We start from the raw sequence: 26,001 nt of genomic DNA on the forward strand, positions 1-26,001 counted from the left end.
TTTGGATTTCCAGCATCCGCAGTAGCTTTTAGCTTTTTGTTTTTAGCACAGGTAGATAAGGTGGTTAAGAAGGCAAATGGGATACTTGCCTTTATTAGCCGAGGCGTAGAATATAAGAGCAGGGAGGTTATGTTGGAGCTGTATAAAACGCTAGTGAGGCCACAGCTGAAGCACTGTGTGCAGTTCTGGTCGCCACACTATAGGAAGGATGTGATTGCACTGGAGAGGGTGCAGAGGAGATTCACCAAGGTGTTGCCTGGGTTGGAGCGTTTCAGCTATGAAGAAAGACTGGATAGGCTGGGACTGTTTTTCTTAGAGCAGAGAAGGCTCAGGGGGTACCTGATGGAGGTATATAAAATTATGAGGAACATGGATAGGAAGAAACGTTTCCCCTTAGTGGAGGTGTCAATAACCAGGGGGCATAGATTTAAGGTAAGGGACTGGAGGTTTAGAGGGGATTTGAGGAAAAGATTTTTCACCCAGAGGGTGGTTGGAATCTGGAACACACTGCCCGAGAATAGTGCTTGATGGCTGGCACTGACATGATGGGCCAAAGGGCCTGTTTCTGTGCTATATAACTCTATGACTCTATGAGGTACAGCACGGGGTTAGATACAGAGTAAAGCTCCCTCTACACTGTCCCCATCAAACACTCCCAGGACAGGTACAGCACGGGGTTAGATACAGAGTAAAGCTCCCTCTACACTATCCCCATCAAACACTCCCAGGACAGGGACAGCATGGGGTTAGATACAGAGTAAAGCTCCCTCTACACCATCCCCATCAAACACTCCCAGGACAGGTACAGCACGGGGTTAGATACAGAGTAAAGCTCCGTCTACACTGTCCCCATCAAACTCTCCCAGGACAGGTGCAGCACGGGGTTAGATACAGAGTAAAGCTCCCTCTACACTGTCCCCATCAAACACTCCCAGGACAGGTACAGCACGGGGTTAGATACAGAGTAAAGCTCCCTCTACACTGTCCCCATCAAACACTCCCAGGACAGGTACAGCATGGGGTTAGATACAGAGTAAAGCTCCCTCTACACTGTCCTCATCAAACACTCCCAGGACAGGTACAGCACGGGGTTAGATACAGAGTAAAGCTGACTCTACACTGTCCTCATCAAACACTCCCAGGACAGGTACAGCACGGGGTTAGATACAGAGTAAAGCTGACTCTACACTGTCCCCATCAAACACTCCCAGGACAGGTGCAGCACGGGGTTAGATACAGAGTAAAGCTCCCTCTACACTGTCCCCATCAAACACTCCCAGGACAGGTACAGCACGGGGTTAGATACAGAGTAAAGCTCCCTCTACACTGTCCCCATCAAACACTCCCAGGACAGGTACAGCATGGGGTTAGATACAGAGTAAAGCTCCCTCTACACTGCCCTTTCACAGCCAGCAGACAGGAGATTTAAATCTCATGAGAGTAAGGAGTCCGCTCATCCCAGATGGTTACTCTAGGTCCGAAGGTGGGTTTCTTAATGTTAAGGATGGCCTGACCTACAGCCTTACCCAACAGACATTCAGCAATTGCAATTTCATGATAGATCCTACAGTGAGACCAGCAGAAACACACAAAGGTTGACTCATTAAAATGCAATTTTTACTGTAGAGCTGACAAAGAACAAACATTTTACAGACATAGTCTTCAATGTACAGTTCAGAAACAAAGAGCATTTTGATAGTGAGGAGCACATACCAAATGTAAAGAGCAAGCAGAGGTCATCAATTTCCAGATGGATCTGCCCTTCCATTATGTGCTCCTCACATCTTCACCCACGACGGCCACACCTCCTCCCAGTTGCCTGTGATTCCCATCTTCATACATCTGTTCCCTCATTACCCTCACCTCCACACAACTGCCCCCGTGACCTCCACCACCTCACATCTGCCCCCCAACCCTCATCTCCTAACATCTGACACCAGCGACACCCCACCTTATATCTGACTCCAAAGACCCAAGCTCCTTGCATCTGATCTCAGAGACTCCATCTCGTCAAGTGATCCCAGTGACCCCCACCTCCTCACATCTGACCAGTGACACCCTTGCAGTATAGGATAGGTGAGAGGAAGGAAAAAGATCAAGGCAGGGGTGGCAGGGTGTGGATCAGCAGGAGGTTGGTGGGCATATAGTGAGGTACTCTCAAGTGAGACCATGCTCTGTCCCATATGCACTGCATTGTTTGAAAATATTAATACTAATCAGGGCTCTCAAACAACATGATTCAGCATGATTAATTCCACGGGAAAGGGGAAGGAGTACACTGAATACTGTTGAGGAAATGCTGTTGCCTGAAAGAGAGAAATGCCACAGGGCAAATTAAATGGACATCTACCAAAGATCCCAGCTATACCATGGACATCACTATTTTCTGGAGAGAGCCCCCGGGGGATTAAACCATCAGAGGACGGGACAGTGTGAGAGAGGGAGAGGACGGGACAGTGTGAGAGAGGGAGAGGACGGAACAGCCTGAGTGAGGGAGAGGACGGGACAGCCTGAGTGAGGGAGAGGACGGGACAGTGTGAGAGAGGGAGAGGACGGGACAGTGTGAGAGAGGGAGAGGACGGGACAGCCTGAGTGAGGGAGAGGACGGGACAGTGTGAGTGAGGGAGAGGACGGGACAGTGTGAGTGAGGGAGAGGACGGGACAGTGTGAGTGAGGGAGAGGACGGGACAGTGTGAGAGAGGGAGAGGACGGGGCAGTGTGAGAGAGGGAGAGGACGGGACAGTGTGAGAGAGGGAGAGGACGGGACAGTGTGAGAGAGGGAGAGGACGGGACAGTGTGAGAGAGGGAGAGGACGGGACAGTGTGAGAGAGGGAGAGGACGGGACAGTGTGAGAGAGGGAGAGGACGGGACAGTGTGAGAGAGGGAGAGGACGGGACAGTGTGAGAGAGGGAGAGGACGGGACAGTGTGAGAGAGGGAGAGGACGGGACAGTGTGAGAGAGGGAGAGGACGGGACAGTGTGAGAGAGGGAGAGGACGGGACAGTGTGAGAGAGGGAGAGGACGGGACAGTGTGAGAGAGGGAGAGGACGGGACAGTGTGAGAGAGGGAGAGGACGGGACAGTGTGAGAGAGGGAGAGGACGGGGCAGTGTGAGAGAGGGAGAGGACGGGACAGTGTGAGAGAGGGAGAGGACGGGACAGTGTGAGAGAGGGAGAGGACGGGACAGTGTGAGAGAGGGAGAGGACGGGACAGTGTGAGAGAGGGAGAGGACGGGACAGTGTGAGAGAGGGAGAGGACAGGACAGTGTGAGAGAGGGAGAGGACGGGACAGTGTGAGAGAGGGAGAGGACGGGACAGTGTGAGAGAGGGAGAGGACGGGACAGTGTGAGAGAGGGAGAGGACGGGACAGTGTGCTGTAGGGCTGAATGAATTCAGATGCAATTCAGTCAGAAGTGTAGTTAGTAGCAACTAGAATTGACTTTCTCTCTCTCTCGGTGTGACCAGGTCATTTGAGCAATTCTTAACTCTTTGTTGTGTCAAGTTATGAAGTGTGGCCCTGGGCACTAGATTAGACAATTTCATGGGCACTTCATAGTGAAGCTCACTCTAGAGGCTGGATTTTTGTGGATGGCCTTCAGCCCAGTGTTGCTCAGATCCGATGTAAACTGTAGCAGCATCATCCTGAGAAAGGACCTTACAGCAGCCCGGGAAACAGATGCTGCAAAAGGACGATTGTGAGTATGATGATCAATCCACACAGCAGCAAGACCACCCAGATCGGGAACATTTCTGAAAATCAAACCAACGTGGTTATTCACCCATCGCAGAACAACTGAAACATATTCAAACAAAATACACCATGACCTTTGATCTCTTCAGTGGAGAAATGCCCCACCCAATGTAGGACTGAGCCCCGGGTGAGAGAGGGTCCTAGCCAGTGAGAGTGTGAGCCTTGGGGGGGCGTCAGGAGCACCCCGCTTGATGGGACTAAGCCCCGGGTGAGGGAGGGTCCTAGCCAGTGAGAGTGTGAGCCTTGAGGGGGTCAGGAGCACCCCGCTTGATGGGACTGAGCCCCGGATGAGTGAGTACAGTCCACTCTGGGGCCATGCCCTGCCCAGTGTGGAACCAAGCCCCAGGGATCTGGAGCACACCAGCCAGTTTGGGAGTGAGCCCTGGGGCAGAAGAAGAATCCCAACTTAGATCAGTGAAATGTGCAGCAGTCAGTAAACCTCAGCCATGGTGCTTTAACCGACCTGACCACAATAAGACTGGGAATTGGGGGCAGCCAATAAGGGCCCAATCACTTAGTACTGAGATGAGGAGAAGCTATTTCACTAAAAGGTCTGTGAATCTTTGGAATTCTCTACCCCAGAGAGTTGTGGATGTTCCATTGTTGAATACATTTAAGGCTGGGATGGACAGGTTTTGGTCTCTCAGGGAATTAAGGGATATGGGGAGCGGGAGGGAAAGTGGAGGTGAAGCCCAAGATCAGCCATGTTTGTATTGAATGGTGGAGGAGGTTCAATGGGCCAAATGGTCTACTCCTGCTCCGATTTCTTATGTTGCCAGTGAGAGCAATCAGGAAGAGGTTCCATTTCTGTCACCATCCAGTGGAAAGTATGAACAGCAGATAGGAAAGCCTGATCTTCCCCAGTGGTTCAATATCCTGCCAATACAAACTTTTTAAACACAGATGGAAAGTACCAACTAGAGTTTTTTTTTATTATTCTTTCATGGGATGTGGGCATCACTGGTAAGGGCAGCATTTGTTACCCATCCTTAATTGCCTGTGAACTGAGTGGCTTGCTAGGCCATTTCAGAGGGCAGTTAAGAGCCAACCACATTGCTGTGGGTTTAGAGTCACATGTAGGCCAGACTGGGTAAGGACAGCAGATTTCTTTCCTTAAAGGACATTAGTGAACCAGATGGGGTTTTACAACAGTTAATGATAATTGTTATGGTCACCATTACTGGGACTAGATTTATACTCCAGAATTATTAATTGCATTTTTAAATTCCACAAGCTGCCCTAGCCCCACAGCATTAGCCTGGGCCTCTGGATTACTAGTGCAGTAACGTTATCACCTTGCCACTGTCTCCCTTATGAGAAAGAAAGCAAAGGCCATTCAGCTGAGGGGCAGCAGCCAGCACCAGTCAGTACTCAGGGGAGGAGGTGAGAGAACTGGATAGAGAATAAATCTTTGACTTACTCCTGCTTGGCACCAGATGTAATTTGCACCGACTGTCTACAGCCACACTCAACAGCGCTGCCTCATTTTCTCCCATCACCTCCCTCGCTGGACCCACATCAGGCAGGAAGGCCAAGTCCGTCACCACAATCCCATGAGTCTCCTTCACGTAGTAAACTTGCTGTCGAAGACAAAAGGGAACACCGTAATTCTGATTTTCTTTACCAGCTTACCTCCCTCCTGTTATTTTGGCAATCAGCTCAAATCTGTGTCCTCTGGTTACAAATCTTTCTGTCAGTAACAGTTTCTCCTTATTTACTCCATCGTAACCTCTATAGAATCTCCTCTAAGGAGAACAATCCCGGTTTCTCCAAACATTGAAATACCTCATGCCTGGCACTATTTTAGCACCAGCTCAGTGTGCATGCACAACCATTTCTGATGCCTTTCCAACTGGTGGCAGTATTATAGTGTTATAGTAAATCTCTTCTGTACCCTCTCCAAGGTTTTGACATCCTTTTTAAAGACAGTGCTCAGAATTGAACACAATACTCCAGCTGAGGCCTAAATAGTATTTTACAAGTGTTTGACATAACCTTTTTTCCTTATTTACTGATGGGATGTGCGCAAAGCTTGAATAGCCAACATTACTGCTCATCCTTAATTGTAGATGTAATTTATCTGGATTTTCAAAAGGCCTTCAATAAGGTGCCTCATAATAGACTAATGAATAAGGTCAGTGAATGTGAAGTCGAGGATGAGCGGCAGAACGGATTGCTGGATGGCAGACAGCGGGAGTGAAGGTAGTTGTTCAGAGTGGCAGAGGTGGGAAGTGGAGGTTCTAGTGGAACATGAACACTGGCATGGACTAGTTGGGTGGAATGGACTGTTTTGGTGCCATAAGGACTATGTAGCTGCCTTTGATAAGGTGATGAGCCATTTTCTTGAACCAGTGCTTTTAGGGGAGTTCCAGGATTTGCATCCAACGATGATGAAAGATTGATGGTATATTTCCAAGTCAGGATGGTGAGTGGCTTGGAGGGGAACTTCCAGGTGGTGGCGTTCCCATGTGTCTGCTGCCCTTGTTTTTTCTAGGTGTAGAGGTTAGGGGATTGGAAGAAGCCTTGGCAAGTTGCCACAGTGCATCTTTTAGGTGGTACACACTGCAACCATGGTGCGCTGGTGGTGGAAAGAGTGAATGTTTAAGGTGTTGCATGGTGTGTTGATCAAGCGGACTGCTTTGTCCTAAATTCGGCTACTTTCTTGAGTGTTGTTGGGCCTGAACTCATTCAGCAAATGGAGAATATTCCATCATAATCCTGACTTGTGCCTGCAGGTGGTGGGCAGGCTTTGGGAAATCAGGAGGGGGTCACTCATCACAGTCTTCTACAGAATTCCCAGTCTCTGGCCTGGTTGTTCCATTTAAGTTTCTGGTCAATTGTAAAGCCCAGGATGTTGATGGTAGGGTCAGCAATGGTGATTCCACTGAATGCCAATAATAACATATAGTGTCTTTAACATAATAAAATGCCCCAAGGTACTTCACAGGATTGTTATAAAGCAGAATTTTGCACCAAGTCACAGAAGGTGATATCAAGGTAGAAAGCCAAAAGGTTTTTCAAAGGGATCAGTTTTAAGGAACCTCTTAAAGGAAGAAAGAGGTATGGAGGCAGAGAGGCTTAGGGAGAGAATTTTAGGGCTTAGGGTCTATGCAGCTGAAAGTATGGGCATCAATGATGGAGCAATTAACTTGGGGATGCTCAAGAGGCCATAAATAGGAGAGTGCAGATATATCAGAGGGTGATAGGGCTGGAGGATATCAGATTGAGAGGGATCAGGCCATGAAGGAATTTGCAAACATGGATGAGAATGTTAAAATTGGGACAGTGCTTATCCATGAGTCAGTGCAGATCAATGGACGCAGGGGTGATGGATGAATGGGACTTGGTACAAGCAAGGACACAGCAGCAGTGCTTTCAATGCCCCAAGTTACTGAGGGCAGAATGTGGGAGGCCAGCAAGGAGTATGTTGGAATGAAGAAGTCTAGAAGTACAAAGAAGGTCAAGCAGTGGTGGTTAGACTTTTCCTTGGAGATGATCATTGCTTGAAACTTGTATGGTGTGAATGTCACTTGAGACTTATCAGCCCAAGCCTGAATGTTGTCCAGATCTTGCTGCACGCAGGCATGACAGCTTTAGTATCTGAAGATTTATGGATGGAACTGAACACTGTGCAATGAACATCCACATTTCTGAGCTTATAATGGAAGGAAAGTCATTGATGAAGCAGCTGAACATGGTTCAGCCTAGGAGATTACCCTGAGGAGCTTCCACAGCAATGTCCTGAGGCTCAGGTGATTGGCTTCCAACAACCACAACCATTATTCTTTGTGCTAGATATGACTCCCAGCAGTGAAAATTTTTCTCCTGATTCCTATTGACCTGAATTTTGCTAAGGCTTCTCGATATCACACCTGGTCAAGTGCTAAATCCTAGGGTTCTAGAGGAGGTAGCTGCAAAGTAAGTGGATGCATTGGTTATGATTTTCCAAAATACCCCAGATTCTAGAATGGTCCCAGTGAATCGGAAGTTGTATTTAAGAAAGGAGGGACAGAAAAAACAGAGAACTAGAGGCCAGTTATCCTGGCATCAGTCATCAGGAAAATGCTGGAATCTATTAGGGAAATTTTAACAAAGCACAGTAAAGTCCCGCCATTCGCAGGGGTTACATTCCCAGGATATCGCGTAAACAGCAAAATCACAAAGGAGGAACATGCTTTTGAATGGGATTCAATTATATCTGTTCTAGCCATGCGAGGACAATACTGGACTCTCCAGCAAAAACGTGGTGCAGTACCTGTATAGGACAGATGGGGGTGCCTCGTGTCATTGCCCTTGGCAAGAGATTACCAAAGCATGCAATAAAGGGTTAGTTAAGAATTATAGGGATGGGAAAACTAGGGGACAGGTTTATAAAACACATAGACAGAGTTAGGTTAGATGCTAGTGAAGATTTAAAATTGAATAGAGCCATTATTGTAGTCCGTCATGGCTGGCGTCTCCCCAGGAAAAGAGAGAGAGAAGAAACACTGGATAAGTGAGCATTGCTCATGCGATGGGTGATGCTGTCTACAAAGTAAAAAGTGTGGATAATGAATTTGCGAACAAGGAAGTTGCAAATGGCAGAACTTTACTGTACTTTAGAAAATCACAGTACAATCATGATTTTATGAAAGGGAACTCATATTTAACATCTATTAGCTTTTTTGAGGGTCTAACTAATAGGGCAGATAAAGGAGAGCAGGTAAATGTAGTGACGTTGGATTTCCAAAGATCTTCGAAAAGGAGCCACACAAAAAGCCAAGAAACAAGATAAACGTTCATGGAATTGGGGGTAATATATTAGCATACGTCTATGATGAGAAGCTGAGTAAATTATGCCTATATTCTATAGAATTTAGAAGAACGAGAGCTGATCTTATTGAAACATACGGGATTCTAAAGGAGCTGACAGGGTAGACACAGAGATTTCTTCTGCTGGCTGGGGAATCTGGAGGCAGTGTCAGGATGCGTGGTAGATCATTTAGGACTAAGATGAAAGGAAATTTCTTCACTCAGAGGGTTGCGAATCTTTGGAATTCTCTACCCAAGAGGGGTATATTTAAGTCTGAGATAGATAGACTTTTGGTAGTCAGGGAATCAAGGAATAATGGGGAACAGGCAGGAAAGTTTTCTTGAAGCAGTAAAATCAGTTACGATTGTACTGAATGGCAAAGCAGGCTTTAGGGGCCATATCGTCCACCCCTTCTCCTGTTTTCCATGTTCTTTCTTTATGCCAAAGGCAATGACTCTCATCTGACCGTAGAAATTCAGCTCCTTTGTCCATGTTTGGACCAAGACTGTAATGTGGTCTGGCGCCTAGTGGCCTGGCTGAACCCAAACTGAGCCTCAGTGAGCAGGTTGCTGATGAGTAAGCGCCGCTTGACAGCACTGTCAACGACACATTCCATCACTTTGCTGATAATTGAGAGTATACTGATGGGGAAGTAATTGACCGGATTAGATTTGTCCGGCTTCTTGTGGACAGGACATTTTTGGGCAATTTTCCACATTGTTGGATAGATGCCAGTGTTGGGTGTAATCGAACAGCTTGGCTAAGGGTGCAGTTAGTTCTAGAACACAAGTCTTCAGCATAAAAGCTTGGATACTGGAGGTGCCCATAGCCTTTGCCGTGTCAAGTGTGCTCTGCCATTCCTTGATGTCATGTGGAATGAATTAAATTAGCTGAAGACCGGCACTTGAGATTGTGGGGATCTCCGAAAGAGGCCAAAACGGATCATCCACTGGGCACTTCTGGCTGAAGCTTGCAAATACCTCGACCATGTCTCTTGCACTCATGTGCTGGGCTCATCCATCATTGAGGATGGGGGTAGTCACTGAGCTTCCCATCCTGTTAGTTATTCAATTGCCCACCACCATTCGTGACTGGATATAGCAAGGCTGCAGAGCTTTGATCTGATCAGTTGGTTGTGGGATTGCTTAGCTGTGTATACCATGCTGCTTTAACATGCGTGTAGCTCTGTGTTGTAGTTTTACCAGGTTGGCACCTCATTTTCAGGTGCACCTGGTTGTGGCCTGGCATGCTTTCCTGCACTCCTCATGGAACCTCTTGATGATAATGGTAGAGTGATGGATATGCCTGGTCATGAGGTTACAGATTGTGGAATATAATCCTGTTTCTGCTGATGGCCCACTGCATCTCATGGATGCCTAGTTTTGATCTATTCTGAACCTATCTGTTTTGGCATGGTGGTTGTGCCACACAACAAGGATGCCTTCAGTGTGATGATGGAACATCATCTCCACAAGGGCTGTGCAACGATCACCCCTAACAACACTGTCATGGACAGATGCATCTGTGGAAGGTAGACTGGTGAGGAAAAGGCCAAGTAGGTTTTTCCCTAGTGTTGATGTTCTCGCCGCCTGTCACAGGCTGCGTCTGGCAGCCTTTTCCTTCAGGACTTGGCCAGCTCGGTCAGCAGAGGTGTTACTGAACCACTATTAATGTTCCCCACCCAGAATACACTCTATGCCCTTGCTGCTCTCAGTGCTTCTTCGAAGTGGTGTTTAACATGAAAGTACCAATTGATCAGTTGAAGGTAATCAGTAAGAGGTTTGCTTGTCCATGTTTGACCTGACATTACGAGACTTTATGGTGTCTAGAATCAATGCTGAGGGTGTGGAGGACCACTCCCTCCTGACTTCATACCACTGTGGGCCTGTCTTGCCAGTCGCACAGTCCATACCCAGGGATGGTGATGGAGGGATCTGGAACTAGTCTGTGGAACAGCTCTCCCAATTTTGGTACTTACACAGCCTGCACATAATCCTCAAAGCATGAGTCAGGAGTGTGATGGAATATTCTTCACTTGCCTGCATTAATGCAGCTCCAACAACACTCAAGAAATAGGTCACAATCCAGGGCAAGGCAGCCTATTTGATTGGCACCCCATCTACCAACTTAAACCAAAAGACCAAAAAGATAACTTATATGTGGAGGTGGAGGATGCGGGAATGGTTCTTAATGAATACCTTGCATCTGTCTTCAGAAAAAAGGGGGACAAAGGAGTAGTAAGGAGGAGGAATGTGAAGTGTTGGATGTGATAAACATAGGAAAAGAGGAAGCATTAAGGGGATTAGCATCCTTGAAAGTGGATAATCATCAGGGCCAGATAAGATGTACCCCAGGCTGTTGAAAGAAGCCAGGGAGGAAATAGTCAAGGGTCTGACCATCATTTTCCAATCCTCACTGGTACAGGTGAGGTGCCGGAGGACTGGAGGTCTGCTGACGTTGTACCTTTCTTTAAAAAGGGACTGAGGGATAGACTGAATAATTACAGTCTGACCTCAGTGTTGGGAAAATTACTGGAATCAATTCTGAGGGACAAGATAAACTATCACTTAGAAAGTCACGGGTTAATCAAGGACTGTTGGCGTGGTTCTGTTAAGGGAAGGTCATGTCTGACTCATTTGATTCAACTTTTTGAGGAAGTAGCAAGGAGGATTGATGAGGGTAGTGTAGTTGATGTGATCTACATGAACTTTTGACAAAGTCCCACATGGCAAAATGCTATGATTGGTTAAAAAAATAAAAGCCCATGGGATCTAGGGGAATGTAGCAAGCTGGATACAAAACTCAGTGGCAGGAAACAAAAGGTAATTGTTGACAAGTGTTTTTGTGACAGGAAGGCTGTTTCCGGTGGGGCTCCACAGTGCTCAGTACTAGGTCCCCTGCTTTTTGTGGTATATACTAATGGTTTGGACATAAATGTAGGGGGAATGATCAAGAAGTCTACAGGCAACACAAAAATTGGCTGCACGGTTGTTATTGAGGATGATAACTGTAGAGTGCAGGAAGGTACCAATAGACTGGTCAGGTGGGCAGAAAGTGGTGAATGGAATTTAACTTAGAGAAGTGAGAGGTGATGCATTTGGGGAGGACCAGCAAGGCAAAGGATTACACAATAAATGGAAGGATACTGAGATATGTAGAGGAAGTGAGGGGTCTTGGAGCGAATGCCCACAGACCCCCTGAAGGTAGCAGGACTGATCGATAAGGTGGTTAAGGCGGCATATGGAATCCTTTCATTTATTAGCTGGGGCATAGAATATAAGAGCAGGGAGGTTATACTGGAACTATATAAAATATTTGCTAGGCAATAACTTGAGTAATGAGTGCAGGTCTGGTCACCTCATTACAGAAAGGATGTAACTACATTAGAGAGGGTACAGAGGAGATTTACGACGATGTTACCAGGATTGGAAAATTGTAGCTATGAGGGGGAATTGGATGGGCTGGGGTTGTTCTCCTTGGAACAGAGGAAGCTGAGGGCAGATTTGATTGAGATGTACAAAATTGTGTGGGGCCTGGGTAGAGTGGATGGGAAGGGCCTATTTACTTTAGCAGAAAGGTCAGTGAGTAGGGGCATAGTTTTATAGTTATTTATAGAAGGATTAGAGGGGAGATGAGGAAAACCTTTTCACCCAGAAGGTTGTGGGAGTCTGGAATTCTGCCTGAAAGGGTAGTAGAGGCAAAAACCCTCAACTCATTGAAAAGGTGTCTGGATTTGCACCTGAAGTACCGTAACCTGCAGGGCTACGGACCAAATGCTGCAAAGTGGGGTTAGGCTGCGTGGCCCATTTTTCAGCTGGCGCAAACACGATGGGCCAAGTGGCCTCTTTCTGTCCTTTAAACTTTGTATGACTCTATGATTAAACATTCACTCCCTACACCACTTATGCACAGTGGCAGCAGTGTGTGTTATATACAAAACGCACTGCAGCAATTTGGCAAGCCTCCTTTGTCAGCACCTTCCAAACCCGTGACCTCTATCACCTACTAGGACAAGGGCACCAGAGGCATGGGAATACACCACCTTCAAGGACAAGGGCACCAGAGGCATGGGAATATACCACCTTCAAGGACAAGGGCACCAGAGGCACGGGAATACACCACCTTCAAGTTCCTCTCCAAGCCACACATAATCCTGACATGGAAATATATCAGCATTTCTTAATTCTCCTTAGCCTCAGGGGTGGTGCCAGAGGACCTCAGAAATGTAAACGTTATACCCTTCTTCAAAAAAGGGTACAAAGATAAGCCCAGCAATTACAGGCCAGTGAGTTTAACTTCAGTGGTGGGGAAGCTTCTAGAAATAATAATTCGGGACAAAATTAATAGTCACTTGGGCAAATGTGGTTTATTTAAGGAAAGCCAGCATGGATTTGTCAAGGGCAAATTGTGCTTAACTAATTTGCTGGAGCTTTTTGATGAGCTAACAGAGCAGTTGATGTGGTGTACATGGACTTCCAAAAAGCACGTGATAAAGTGCTGTAAAACAGACTTGTGAGGAAAGTTAGAGCTCATGGAATAAAAGGAACAGCAGCAACACGAATAGAACATTGGCTGAGTGACAGAAAGCAAATGGTTACTTTCTGGACTAGAAGGAGGTTTATGGTAGATCGGTGGATCCCAGGAATCGGTGTTAGGATCCCTGCTCTTCCTGATATATGTTAATGACCTAGATTTGGGAGTACAGGGCACAATTTCAAAATTTGCAGATGATACGAAACTTGGAAGTATTGTGAACTGTGAGGATAGTGTAGAACTTCAAAAGGACATAGACATATTGGTGGAATATGCAAGTGGTAGATGAAATTCAATGCAGAGAAGTGTGAAATGATTAGGGAGAATATGGAGACACAATATAAAATTGAGGGTACAATCCTGAAGTGGTTGCAGGAACAGAAGGACCTGGATGTATATGTGCATAAATCATTGAAAGTGGCAGGACAGGTTGAGAGCGCTGTTAATAAATCATACGGCATCTTGGGCTTCATCAGTGGGGGAATAGAGTACAAAAGCAAGAAAGTTATGTTAAACCTATATAAAACGCTGGTTCAGCCTCAACTGGAGTATTGCGTCCAGTTCTGGGCACCACACTTTAGGAAGGATGTGAAGGCATTAGAGAGCGTGCAGAAAAGATTCACAAGAATAGTTCCAGAATGAGGAACTTTGTTATGTAGATATATTGGAGAAATTAGGGCTATTTTCCTTGGAGAAGGTTGAGAGGAGATTTGATAGAGGTATTCAAAATCATGAGGGGCCTGGAGAGAGTACATGGGGAGGCAGTGTTCTCATTGGTGGAAGGATCAAGGATCAGCGGGCACAAAGGAATGTAGGAACATAGGACTTAGTAGGCCACCTGCCCCTTCTAGCCTGCTCTCCTATTTGATAAGCAGCTACAAATCAGGGAGGGAAGAACTTGGGAAAATTAACCACCAGAAAAGTGGTACTGTGCAAATTGTCGGAGCTGTGGGCCAACAAATGCCCTGGTCCTGATGGACTTCATCCTAGGGCCTTAAAAGAAACGGCTAGTGAGATAGTTGATGCATTGGTTTAATTTTCCAAAACTCCCCAGATTCGGGGAAGGTCCCATTAGATTGGAAAATAGCAATTGTAACTCCACTATTCAAAAAGGGAGACAGAAAGCAGGAAACTACAGGCCAGTTAGCTTAGCATATGTCGTAGGGAAGATGTTCGACGCTATTTTAAAGAAGTTATAGCAGGGCAGTTGGATAAGTTCAAGGTAAACAGGCAGAGTAACATGGTTTTGTAAAAGGGAAATTATGTTTAACCAACTTATTGGAGTTCTTTGAGGAAGTAACATGTGCTGTGGATAAAGGGGAACCGGTGGATGTACTGTACTTGGATTTCCAGAAGGCATTTGATAAAGTGCCACATCAGACATTATTGCGTAAAATAAAAGCTCATGGTTTAGTGGGTAACACTGTCATGGATAGAAGATGGGCTGGCTATAGACAGTAGGCATAAATGGGTCTTTTTCTGGTTGGCAGGATGTAACGAGTGCTGTGCCACAGGGATCAGTCCTGGGACGTCAACTGTTAACAATTTATATAAATGACTTGGATGAAGGGATGGATGGGATGGTTGCCAAATTTGCTGATGACACAGATAGGTAGGAAAGTAAGTTGTGAAGAGGACATAAGGAGGCTACAAAAAGATACAGATAAGTTAAGTGAGTGGGCAAAGATCTGGCAAATGGAATATAATGTGGGAAAATGTGAAAATGTCCATTTTGGCAGGAAGAATAAAAGAGAATATTATCTAAATGGTGAGAGATTGCAGAGCTCTGAGATGCAGAGGGATCTGGGTGTCTTAGTGCATGAATCACAAAAGGCTAGTATGCAGGTACAGCAAGTAATTAGGGAAGCTAATAGAATGTTATAATTTCTTGTGAGGGGAATTGAATACAAAAGTAGGGAGGTTATGCTTCAGTTATACAGAGCACTAGTGAGACCACATCTGGAGTACTGTGTACAGCATTGGTCACCTTATTTAAGGATGTAAATGCATTGGAAGTAGTTCAAAGAAGGCTTACCGGACCTTACCTGGAATGGGTGGGTTGGCTTATGAGGAAAGGCTGGGCAGATTAGGCTGTATCTACTGGCATTTAGAAAAGAGGAGACTTAATTGAAACCTTTACGATCCTGAGGGGTCTTGACAGGGTGGATGTGGAGAGGATGTTTCCTCTTGAGAGAGAATCTAGAACTAGGGGGTCACCCATTTAAGACAGAGGTGAGGAGAAACTTTTCACCTAGAGGGTTGTGAGTCTTTGGAACTCTTCCTGAAAAAGCAGTGGAAGCAGGGTCTTTGAAAATCTTTAAGGCAGAGATGGGTAGATTCTAGGTAAGCAAGGGGGCGGGGGTGATAGTTATTGGGGGTAGGTGGGATGCAGATTTGAGATTACTATCAGATCAGCAATGATCTTATTGAATGACGGAGCAGGCTCAAGGGGTCAAATGGCCTACTCCGGCTCCTTGCTCGTATGTTTGTGTTATGGCTGATCTGACTGTGGTCTCAACTCCACTTTTCTGTCTGTTCCCACGTAACCCTCGACTCCCTTGTATGTACGAACATGTGAATTAGGAGCAGGAGTAGGCTATTCGGCCCCTCGAGCCTGCTCCACCATCCAATAATATCATGGCTGATCTAATTGTAACCTCAACCCCACATTCCTGCCTACCCCCGATAACCTTTCACCCACTTGTTAAACAAGAATCTATCTAGTTCTGCCTTAAAAATATTCAAAGACTCTGCTTCCACCACCTTTTGAGGAAGAGAGTTCCAAAGATTCACAAACCTGGGAAAAAGTTTCTCTCATCTCTGCCCTTTTGAAAGCCTCTGTTGACCTGCCTCCACCACGCTCCTAGGCAGTGCATACCAGGTCCTAACCACTCGCTGTGTGAAAAACTGTTCCTCATGTCGCCATTGCTTCTCTTGCCGGTTACCTTAAATCTGTGCCCTACTTTTGGCGGATCGAGTTTAATGTGGGAAAATGTGGACTTGTCCATTTTGGCAGGAAGAATAGAAAAGCAGTATACAAATTAAATGTAGACAGATTGCAGAATTCAGTGGTACAGAGGGATCTGGGTGTCCTGGTACATGAATCACAAAAGGTCAGTGTGCAGGTACAGCAAGTGATTAGGAAGGCAAATGGAATGTTGGTGTTTATTGCAGGAGGAATGGAATATAAAAGTAGGTAAGTTTTACCGCAGTTGTACAGGGCCTCGGCGAGACCAAATCTGGAGCACTATGTCCCCTAGTTCAAGAATCCCCCACTAGTGGAAACATCACCTCAGCACCCACCCTGTCAAGGCCACTCAGAATATTGTACGTTTCAATAAGATCACCCCTCATTCTTCTAAACTCTAATGGATAAAGGTCTAACCTGTTTAGCCGTTCTTGATAAGTCAACCCCTTCATCCCAGGAATCAGCCTAGTGAATCTCCTTTGAACTGCCTCCAATGCCAGTATATCCTTTCTTAAATATGGGGACCAAAACTGTACACAGTATTCGAGGTGCGGCCTTACCAACAGTCGTAACAAGTCTTCCCTATTTTTAAACTCCAACCCCCTAACAATACAGGCCAAAATTCCATTTGCCTTCTTAATTACTTGCTGCACCTGCAGGCTAACTTTCTGTGTTTCATGCACAAGAACACCCAGATCCCTCTGTGCTGCACTATTTTGAAGTCTCTCTCCATTTAAATAATAGTCTGCCTTTTGATACTTCCTGCCAAAGTGCATGACCTCACACTTTCCTACATTAAACTCCATCTACCAAGTTTTTGCCCACTCACTCATCCCATCTATATCCCCTTGCAGATTCCTTATGTCCTCATCACAACATGCCCTTCCACCTATTTTTGTATTGTCAGCAAATCTGGATACATTACACTCTGCCCCTTCTCCAAGTCATTAACATAGATAGTAAATAACTGAGGCCCTAGGACTCCACTAGTTACGTCTTTCCTACCTGAAAAGGACTCATTAATCCCGACTCTCTGTCTCATGTGTGTTAACCAATCTTCAATCCATGCTAATACATTATCCCAATACCGTGAGCTCCTAACTTGTGCAATAACCTTTTATGTGGCACCTTATCAAATGCCTTCTGGAAATCCAAATACACTACATCTATCGGTTCCCCTTTATCAACTCTGCTTGTTATATCCTCAAAGAACACTAGCAAATTTGTCAAACATGATTTCCCTTTCACAAAACCATGTTGATTCTGTTTGAATGCGTTAAGCTTTTCTCTATGTCCTGCTATTTCTTCCTTAATAATGGACTCTAGTATTTTCCCAACAACAGATGTTGGGCTGACTGGCCTATAGTTTCCTGCTTTTTGTCTCCCTCCCTTCTTGAACAGGGGTGTCACATTAGCGCTTTTCCAATCCACTGGGACCCTCCCGGGATCCAGTGAGTTCTGGAATATTTCGGCCAATGCCTCCACTATCTCTGCAGCCACTTCCTTTAAAACCCTTGGATGCAGGTCATCAGGTCCTGGCGACTTGTCTGTCTTTAGTCCCATTAGTTTGTCAAATACTTTGTCCCTCGTGATAGAGACTGTTTCCTCTCATTAGCTCCTGGCTTATCTGATATCTTTGGAATGTTTATAGTGTCCTCCATCATGAAGACCGATGCAAAATATTGATTTAAATTATCTGCCATTTCCCTGTTCCCTGTTATCAATTCTCCAGTCGAATCCTCCAAGGGTCCCACGCTCACTTTAGCCACTCTCTCTCTTTTTATATACCCGTAGAAGCTCTTGCTGTTTGTTTTTATATTTCTTGCCAATTTACTTTCATAATCAATTTTCTCCCTCTTTATTAGCTTTTTAGTCATCTGCCGCTGGTTCCTAAAAATATTCCCAATCCTCTGGCCTACCACTAGTTTTCATCACTTTGTATGCCTTAGTTTTTGACTGGATGCTCTCCTTGACCACCTTTGTTAACCACGGATAGTTCATCCTTCTCATCGAGTCCTTCTTTTTGACCGGGATAAATTTTTGCTGAGCGTTATGAAATATCTGCTTAAATGTCTGTTCATCTACTGACCTTCCCCTTAGTCTATTTTCCCAGCCCGCTTGACAAGTCTTTCTTCATACCTCGGTAATTGCCCTTATTTAAGTTGAGGACACTGGTTTGAGACCTAAGTTGCTCGCCCTCAAACTGAATTTGAAATTCTACCATGTTGTGATCACTACCCCTAGAGAATCCTTAACTACAATGCCTCTTATTAATCCTACCTCATTACACATTACTCGATCTAAAATAGCCTGTTCCCCGGTAGGTTCTGCAATGTATTGCTCTAAGAAACAATCCCTGATGCACTCTACAAATTTGTCTTCCATGTTACCCCTGTGAATCTGATTTGTCCAGTCAATATGCAGATTAAAATCACCCATGTCAATTGTAGCGCCCTTCTTACACACCTCCATTATTTATCAATTTATACTTTGTCCTGCAGTGAGGCAACTCTTCGGGGCCTATAGACGACTCCCACCCGTGACTTCGTCCCCTTGCTATTACTTATTTCCACCCAAACTGATTCCACATCACGAACTATTGCACCCATATCACCACTCAGCACCACACTGATACCTTTCTTTATTGACAAAGCTACCCCACCTCCATTTCCTTTTTGCCTATTTTTTCTGGAATGTCGAATACCCTTGAAAATCGAGTTCGCAGCCTTGGTCACCCTGCAACCACGTCTCTGTAATAGCTATCAAGTCATATTCATTTATTTCTATTTGTGCCATCAACTCATCTATCTTATTACAAATGCTTCCTGCTTTCAGATAAAGAGCCTTAAGCTTTGATTTTTTACCATTATTTCTCATTCTGGTTCTGATTTCTGCTGCACTCTTCTGCTTCTATTATCTGGCCCTTCCTGTCACACTTTGATTATCGTTCACCTCTTCACTACCCTGTACCTCTGCTCTCTCGTTTCTTTTTGATTGTTTAAACTTCCCTTCAATTGACCCCCCGCCCCGCCACAACAACTAATTAGTTTAAAGTCCTGTCTATAACCTGTCATACGATTTGCCAGGTCCCAGCATGGTTCAAATGAAGCCTGTCCCAGTGGAACAGCTCTCTCCTTCCCCAGTACTGGTGCCAGAGCCCCATGAATCAGAACCCATTTCTCCCACACCAATCTTTGAGCCACGCATTTACCTCTCTAAACTTATTTACCCTACGCCAATTTGCACGTGGGTCAGGTAGTGATCTGGACATTATTGCCTTTGTAGTTCTGCTTTCTAATTTAGTCCTGAGCTGCTCGTACTCCCCCCACTTGAATGGCGCTCTGTACCACGGTGCTGTGGTGTTCACTCATCCCCCCTGCAGGTTGCACCCTCATCCACACCGGGAGCAAGAACCTCGTAACTATTGGACAAGGGCAGTGGCTGAAGCTCCTCCAAAGCTACATTCTGGTTCCCCATACCTGCCTCACTCGCAGTCACACCCTCTTGTCCCTGACCACGATCTAAATTGGATGTAATTAATCTAAGGGGTGTAACTGTCTCCTGAAAAAGTGTCGAAGTAACTCTCCCCTTCCCTGATGTGTCGCAGTGTCTGCAGATCAGACTCCAGCTCATCAACTCTGAGCCGAAGTTCCTCCAGCAGCCAACACTTGCTGCAGGTGTGGTCACCATGGATCGCACCAGCGTGCACCAGAGACACAGAGGAGCAACCCCAGCTCTCCATGTTTTAAACTGAACTCCCTGCTCTCTCCTCGCTGTTTTAAACTGAACTCCCAGCTCTCTCCTCGCTGTTTTAAACTGAACTCCTGGCTCTCTGCTCGCTGTTTTAAACTGAACTCCGAGCTCTCCTCGCTGTTTTAAACTGAACTCCCGGCTCTCCTCGCTGTTTTAAACTGAACTCCCGGCTCTCTCCTCGCTGTTTTAAACTGAACTCCCGGCTCTCTCCTCGCTGTTTTAAACTGAACTCCTGGCTCTCTGCTCGCTGTTTTAAACTGAACTCCGAGCTCTCCTCGCTGTTTTAAACTGAACTCCCAGCTCTCTCCTCGCTGTTTTAAACTGAACTCCTGGCTCTCTGCTCGCTGTTTTAAACTGAACTCCGAGCTCTCCTCGCTGTTTTAAACTGAACTCCCGGCTCTCCTCGCTGTTTTAAACTGAACTCCCGGCTCTCTCCTCGCTGTTTTAAACTGAACTCCCGGCTCTCTCCTCGCTGTTTTAAACTGAAGTCCCGGCTCTCTGCTCGCTGTTTTAAACTGAACTCCCAGCTCTCTCCTTGCTATTTGGAACTGAACTCCCGGCTCTCCTCGCTGTTTTAAACTGAACTCCCGGCTCTCCTCGCTGTTTTAAACTGAACTCCCAGCTCTCTCCTCGCTGTTTTAAACTGAACTCCCGGCTCTCCTCGCTGTTTTAAACTGAACTCCCGGCTCTCTCCTCGCTGTTTTAAACTGAAGTCCCGGCTCTCTGCTCGCTGTTTTAAACTGAACTCCCAGCTCTCTCCTTGCTATTTGGAACTGAACTCCCGGCTCTCCTCGCTGTTTTAAACTGAACTCCCGGCTCTCCTCGCTGTTTTAAACTGAACTCCCAGCTCTCTCCTCGCTGTTTTAAACTGAACTCCCGGCTCTCCTCGCTGTTTTAAACTGAACTCCGGGTTCTCCTCGCTGTTTTAAACTGAACTCCTGGCTCTCTCCTCGCTGTTTTAAACTGAACTCCCAGCTCTCTCCTTGCTGTTTTAAAAAATTTCTCCTCATCTCTATTCTAAAAGGGTGACACCTAATTTTAAAACAGTGCCCCCTAGTTCTGGGCTCACCCGCAAGAGGCAACATCATTTCCACATCCACCTTGCTCAGGATCTTGTAAACTTCAATCAAATCGCCCTTCAACCTTCTAAACTCCAGTGGAAACAAGTCCAGTCTGTCCAACCTTTCCTCATACCACAATCCACTCATTCCAATCTAGTAAACCTCCTCTGAACCACCTCCAATGCATTTACATCCTTCCTTAAATAAGGAGACCATAACTGCACACAGTATTTGAGATGTGGTCTCATCAATACCCTGTATAACTGAAGCATAACATCCTTACTTTTATGTTCAATCCCTCTTGTAATAAAGGATAACATTCCATTAGCCTTCTTAATAACTTGCTGTACCTGCAGACTAACTTTTTGTGACTCATGTACTGGAACACCCAGATCCCTCTGCACCTCAGAATTATGCAGCCAATCTCCATTTAAGTGATACTCTGCTTCTTTGTTCTTCCTGCCAAAGTGAACAACTTCACATTTTCCCACATTAAACTCCATTTGCCAGATCTTTCCCACTCACTCAACCTATCTATATCTGTCTGCAATCTCATGTCCTCTTCCTAACATCCATTCTTACCTATCTTTGTGTCATCTGCAAATTTAGTTACCATATCTTCACTCCCCTCATCTAAGTCATTGATATAAATTGTAAAAAGTTGAGGCCCCAGCACAGACCCCTGTGGGACTCCACTCATCACATCCTGCCAATCCGAAAAATACCTATTTATGCCTACTCTCGGTTTTCTCCCAGCCGGCTAATCTCCTATCCATGCTAATATGTTACCCCCTACACCATGCGCTTTTATTTTCCGTAATAACCTTTGATGTGGCACCTTATCAAATGCCTTCAGGAAATCCAAGTACAGTATGTCTACAGGCTCCCCTTCATCCACCGCGCATGTCACTCCTTAAAAAAACTCCAATAAATTGGTTAAACATGACTTCCCTTTCACAAAACCATGCTGACTCTTCCCGATTGCCTTGAGCTCTTCTAAGTGCTCAGCTATAACCTCCTTAATGATCAACTCGAACAACGTCCCCACGACAGACGTCAAGCTAACTGGCCTATAGTTTCCTGTTTTCTGCCTCCCACCCTTCTTGAATAGAGGGGTTATATTTACTACTTTCCAGTATATGGAACCTTTCCAGAATCTAGTGAATTTTGGAAAATTAACACCAGTGCATCGACTACCTCATTAGCCACCTCTTTTAAGACCCCAGGATGAAGTCCATCAGGACCTGGAGACTTGCCGGCCCGCAGCTCCATCAATTTACTCAGTACCGTTTCCCTAGTGATTTCAATTTCACTAAGTTCCCCACTCCCTTTCACCTCCTGATTTGCAGCTATTACTGGAATGTTTTTTGTATCCTCTATAATGAAGACAGAAGCAAAATAATTGTTCTTTTCTTCTGCCATTTCCTTATTATCTACTATTAACTCCCCACTGTCACTCTCTAGAGGACCAACACTTTTCCTTTTTAAATACCTGTAGAAACTCTTGCTATCCGTTTTTACATTTCTAGCTAGCTTCCTCTCATACACTAATTTCTTTCTCCTAGTTAACCCTTTAGTCATTTTCTGCTAGTCTTTATATTCTGACCAATCATCTGTCCTGTCACTCATCTTTGTGGAGTTGTATACTTTTTCCTCAAGTTTGATGCTTTCCTTAACTTCTTTAGTTAACCACGGATGGTGGGTCCTCCCCTTAGAATTTTTCTTTATAATAGGAATGTACTTATTCTGAATACTCTGAAATATCCCCTTAAATGTCTGCCACTGCTTCTCTATTGATCTATTCGCTAGCCTAGTTTCCCAGTTCACTTCAGCTAGCTCAGCTTTCATTCCCACTTAGTTGCCCTTAGTTAAGTTTAAGATACTTGTCTTAGACCCACTCTTCTCCCTTTCAAACTGGATGTAAAATTCAATCATATTGTGGTCGCTGCTACCTAGGGATGCCTTTACTCTGAGGTCATTAATTAATCCTGTCACAATACCAGGTCTAATATAACTTGCTTTCTGGTTGGTCACATCTCTAATGGAGCACAACACACCACCGACAGCTTCCTGCATGACCCGAGCGGTTTTCTATCAGGGAAAGGTCAGACATGAAGGTGTTCTCAGCATACAGCGTGAGGTTGTGACTTGTGTGCTATTTAATGCCACACAGCCCAAATGGCAGGTGTGACATCAGGTTTACAAATTTGGAATGAGGTGGAGTATCTACATGTTAGGCATGAGCTCTGAATGCCAAGGATTGCATCTGGATGAGTGATAGCAGAGTGATGCATTGAGCAGTGATGAGGTTGGTAGTGTGGTGTGATACTAGACTTAGACCCATTCTTCTCCCTCTCAAACCAGATGTAAAATTCAATCATATTGTGGTCACTGCTACCTGGGGGTGCCTTTACTCTGAGGTCATTAATTAATCCTCTCACATTACAGAATACCAAGTCTAATGTAACCTGCTCTCTGGTTGGTTATAGAACATGCTGGTCTAAGTAACTATCTCGAAAGCATTCTAAGAACTCCTCATCCAGGCTACTACTGTCAATCTGATTTTTCCAATTTATATGTAGATTAAAATCACCCATGATTATTGCCATCCCTTTATCACAAGCAGGCACTATTTTCTCTTGAATATTTTGTCCTACACTGTAGCTACTGTTAGGGGGCCTGTAGACCACTCCCACTAGTGACTTCTTTCCCCCGACTATTCCTCATCTCCACCCAAACCAATTCTACATCCTGATCTCCTGAACCAAGGTCATCTCTAACTATTGCACCAATGCAATCCTTGATTAACTGTGCTACCCTCCACCTTTACCTAGCTTCCTATTCTTCTTGAATGTCATGTACCCCTCAATATTCAGGACTCAGTTTTTGTCGTCTTGCAGCCACGTCTCTGTAATTGCTATCAGATCATATTTATTTACTTCAATGTGGGCCATCAATTTATTTACTTTGTTATGAATGCTACGCACATTCAGATACAGAGCCTTCAAGCCTTGTTTTATTATTACCTTTGTGACATCTGGTCTTGACTGTTGATATATTCTGAGGTTTTTTTCTCTCTGTCCCTTCATGCCATTCTCTGACCCTCATTTCTCAGTATTATTTTGCTCTCCTGTCTTGACTCTACACCTTGAATTGCTACCTCTACCCAAGCTTGATCCCTCACCCCTGTTGTTTAGTTTAAAGCCCTCTCCATTTCCCTAGTTATGCGAATTGCAAGGGCACTTGTCCCAGCACGGTTCAGGTGTAAACCGGCCCAACGGTACAGCCCCCACTTTCTCCAGTACTGATGCCAGTGCCCACAAACCGGGACCCACTTCTCCCACACCAGTCTTTGAGCCACGCATTCATCTCTCTAATCTTATTTGCCTTATACGAATTTGCACAGACTCAGGTAATAATCCAGAGATTACCACCTTTGAGGTTCTGCTTCTTAATTTGGTACCTAGCTTCTCATACTGACTTTGCAGAACCTAATTCCCAGTTCTACCTATGTCATTGGTGTCTACATGAACCACGACAACTGGATCCTCCCCCTCCCACTGTAAGTTCCTCTCCAGCCCTGAGCAGATGTCCTGAGCCCTGGCCCCGGGCAGGCAACACAGCCGTCTGGACTCTCACTCTTTGCTGCAGAGAACAGTGTCAATCCCCCTCACTATACTATCCCCGACTACCGCTACATTTCTTTTTGCTCCTCCCACTTGAACGGCTCCCTGCACCACAGTGCCATGGCCAGTCTGCTCATCCACCTTGCAGACCTCACTTTCATCCACACAGGTTGAGCATCTCAAACCTGTTTTTGACAATTGCAAAGTTTGAGGCTCCTCCACGACTGTCTGCTCGGTCCCATTACCTGCATCACTCTCGATCACATCCTCCTGTCCCTCACTGCTGACCAAAACAGATGACCCTATTCCATGAGACATGACCATCCTTTGGAATAAAGTATCCAGGTCTTTCTCCCCCTCTCTTATGTTGCGCAGTGTCTGCAGTTTGGCTTCCAGATCAATAATCCTGATCTGGAATTCCTCAAGCTGCTTACACTCCAGCAGACGTGTTTGTCATGGATCACCTTGGCAGCCAAAAGCTCCCACATTGCAACATAACACCTGTCCCGCCATTCTAACTTATGATATTTAGTTAATTTACTTTAATTACTTTCTTATTATGTATGCTACAATTTACTGTGTTTATTGAATGCTAGTATCAATGACAACTAAAGGTTATATGTTTCTTAACTACATAGGTATGTGTTTTAGATGTTTGTTTTAATTGTTCTATTTTTGTTGCTTTTTTTAAATCTTTGTTTTATTTTAATTTTAAAGTTTTCAAGTTTTGGTTTATTATTTTAAAGTTTTAGTTCTTTTTATTTATAGATCTACCTGAACTCGCCTGTCCTAAGCTGGTTTCTCTCACGCTGTCCCTTAGACTGAGCCTTAACAGCCAATCAGCTTACTAGCTTCCTGTGACATCACTGTTGCTTTTATTTTCCCTTTTTCCCCAACCGCTGCCTCACAGCAGCTGAAACAGTAAAACAGTAAAACCGTGCGCTCCTCAGCTCCACTCCGGCTCCCAGCAAGGTAGGCTTCACTCGAATCCCCGGTCTGTATTATTGGCGCTCCTCAGCTCCCGACTGTCCCCTGCAGGTCCGCTCTACTCCAACTCCCAGCAACTCCCAACACTACAGCTGCCCGATTGACTGAAATAATCTTTCCTACTCCAATACATTCCCACCTTCAGATTGATCCATCTCTATTAACTTGCCACAATCTATACACACAGGCACATGCAGAAGTCAAAGGTTGCAAAGTCTAAGCAATGTGCAGAAACAGTATCAGGACAGAGGAGACAGCCCCTTGCAGACAAAGGTTCCACCAGGACCATTTGGTGCCAGACCTCTTTACAGCCTTGGTCCAACATGGATAAAAATGCTACAGGTGAGGTGAGAGTGACTGCCTTTGACATCAAGGCAGCATTTGAGTGAGCGGCATGAAAGAGTCCTAGTAAAGTGAATTCAACAGGGATCAGGGGAAAAACTCTACATTCTGCTAGCTGGAGTCGCACCTAGCACAAAGGAAAATAGCTTGTTGGAGGCCAATTAGCTCTGCCTTCTGGACATGGTTGCAAG

At 45.3% G+C, this 26,001-nt stretch overlaps 1 protein-coding gene across 1 annotated transcript in view; it reads right to left on the reverse strand.

The window, feature by feature from the left end:
• Nucleotides 1-1,603: 1,603 nt before the first annotated feature.
• The window catches only part of preb (prolactin regulatory element binding), a 122,327-nt gene continuing 97,929 nt past the window's right edge, over nt 1,604-26,001 (reverse strand). The window contains exons 8-9 of the mRNA XM_078535034.1: nt 5,169-5,328; nt 1,604-3,747 (exon numbers count right to left, since the gene is read on the reverse strand). Coding sequence (XP_078391160.1) covers nt 3,653-3,747; nt 5,169-5,328 — 255 coding nt within the window. The 3' untranslated portion in view covers nt 1,604-3,652. The remainder of the gene's footprint in view (nt 3,748-5,168; nt 5,329-26,001) is intronic.

This window comes from Cetorhinus maximus, unplaced genomic scaffold (assembly GCF_964194155.1).
Source record: "Cetorhinus maximus unplaced genomic scaffold, sCetMax3.hap1.1 HAP1_SCAFFOLD_214, whole genome shotgun sequence".
In the NCBI taxonomy this organism is placed as follows: Eukaryota; Metazoa; Chordata; class Chondrichthyes; order Lamniformes; family Cetorhinidae; genus Cetorhinus; species Cetorhinus maximus.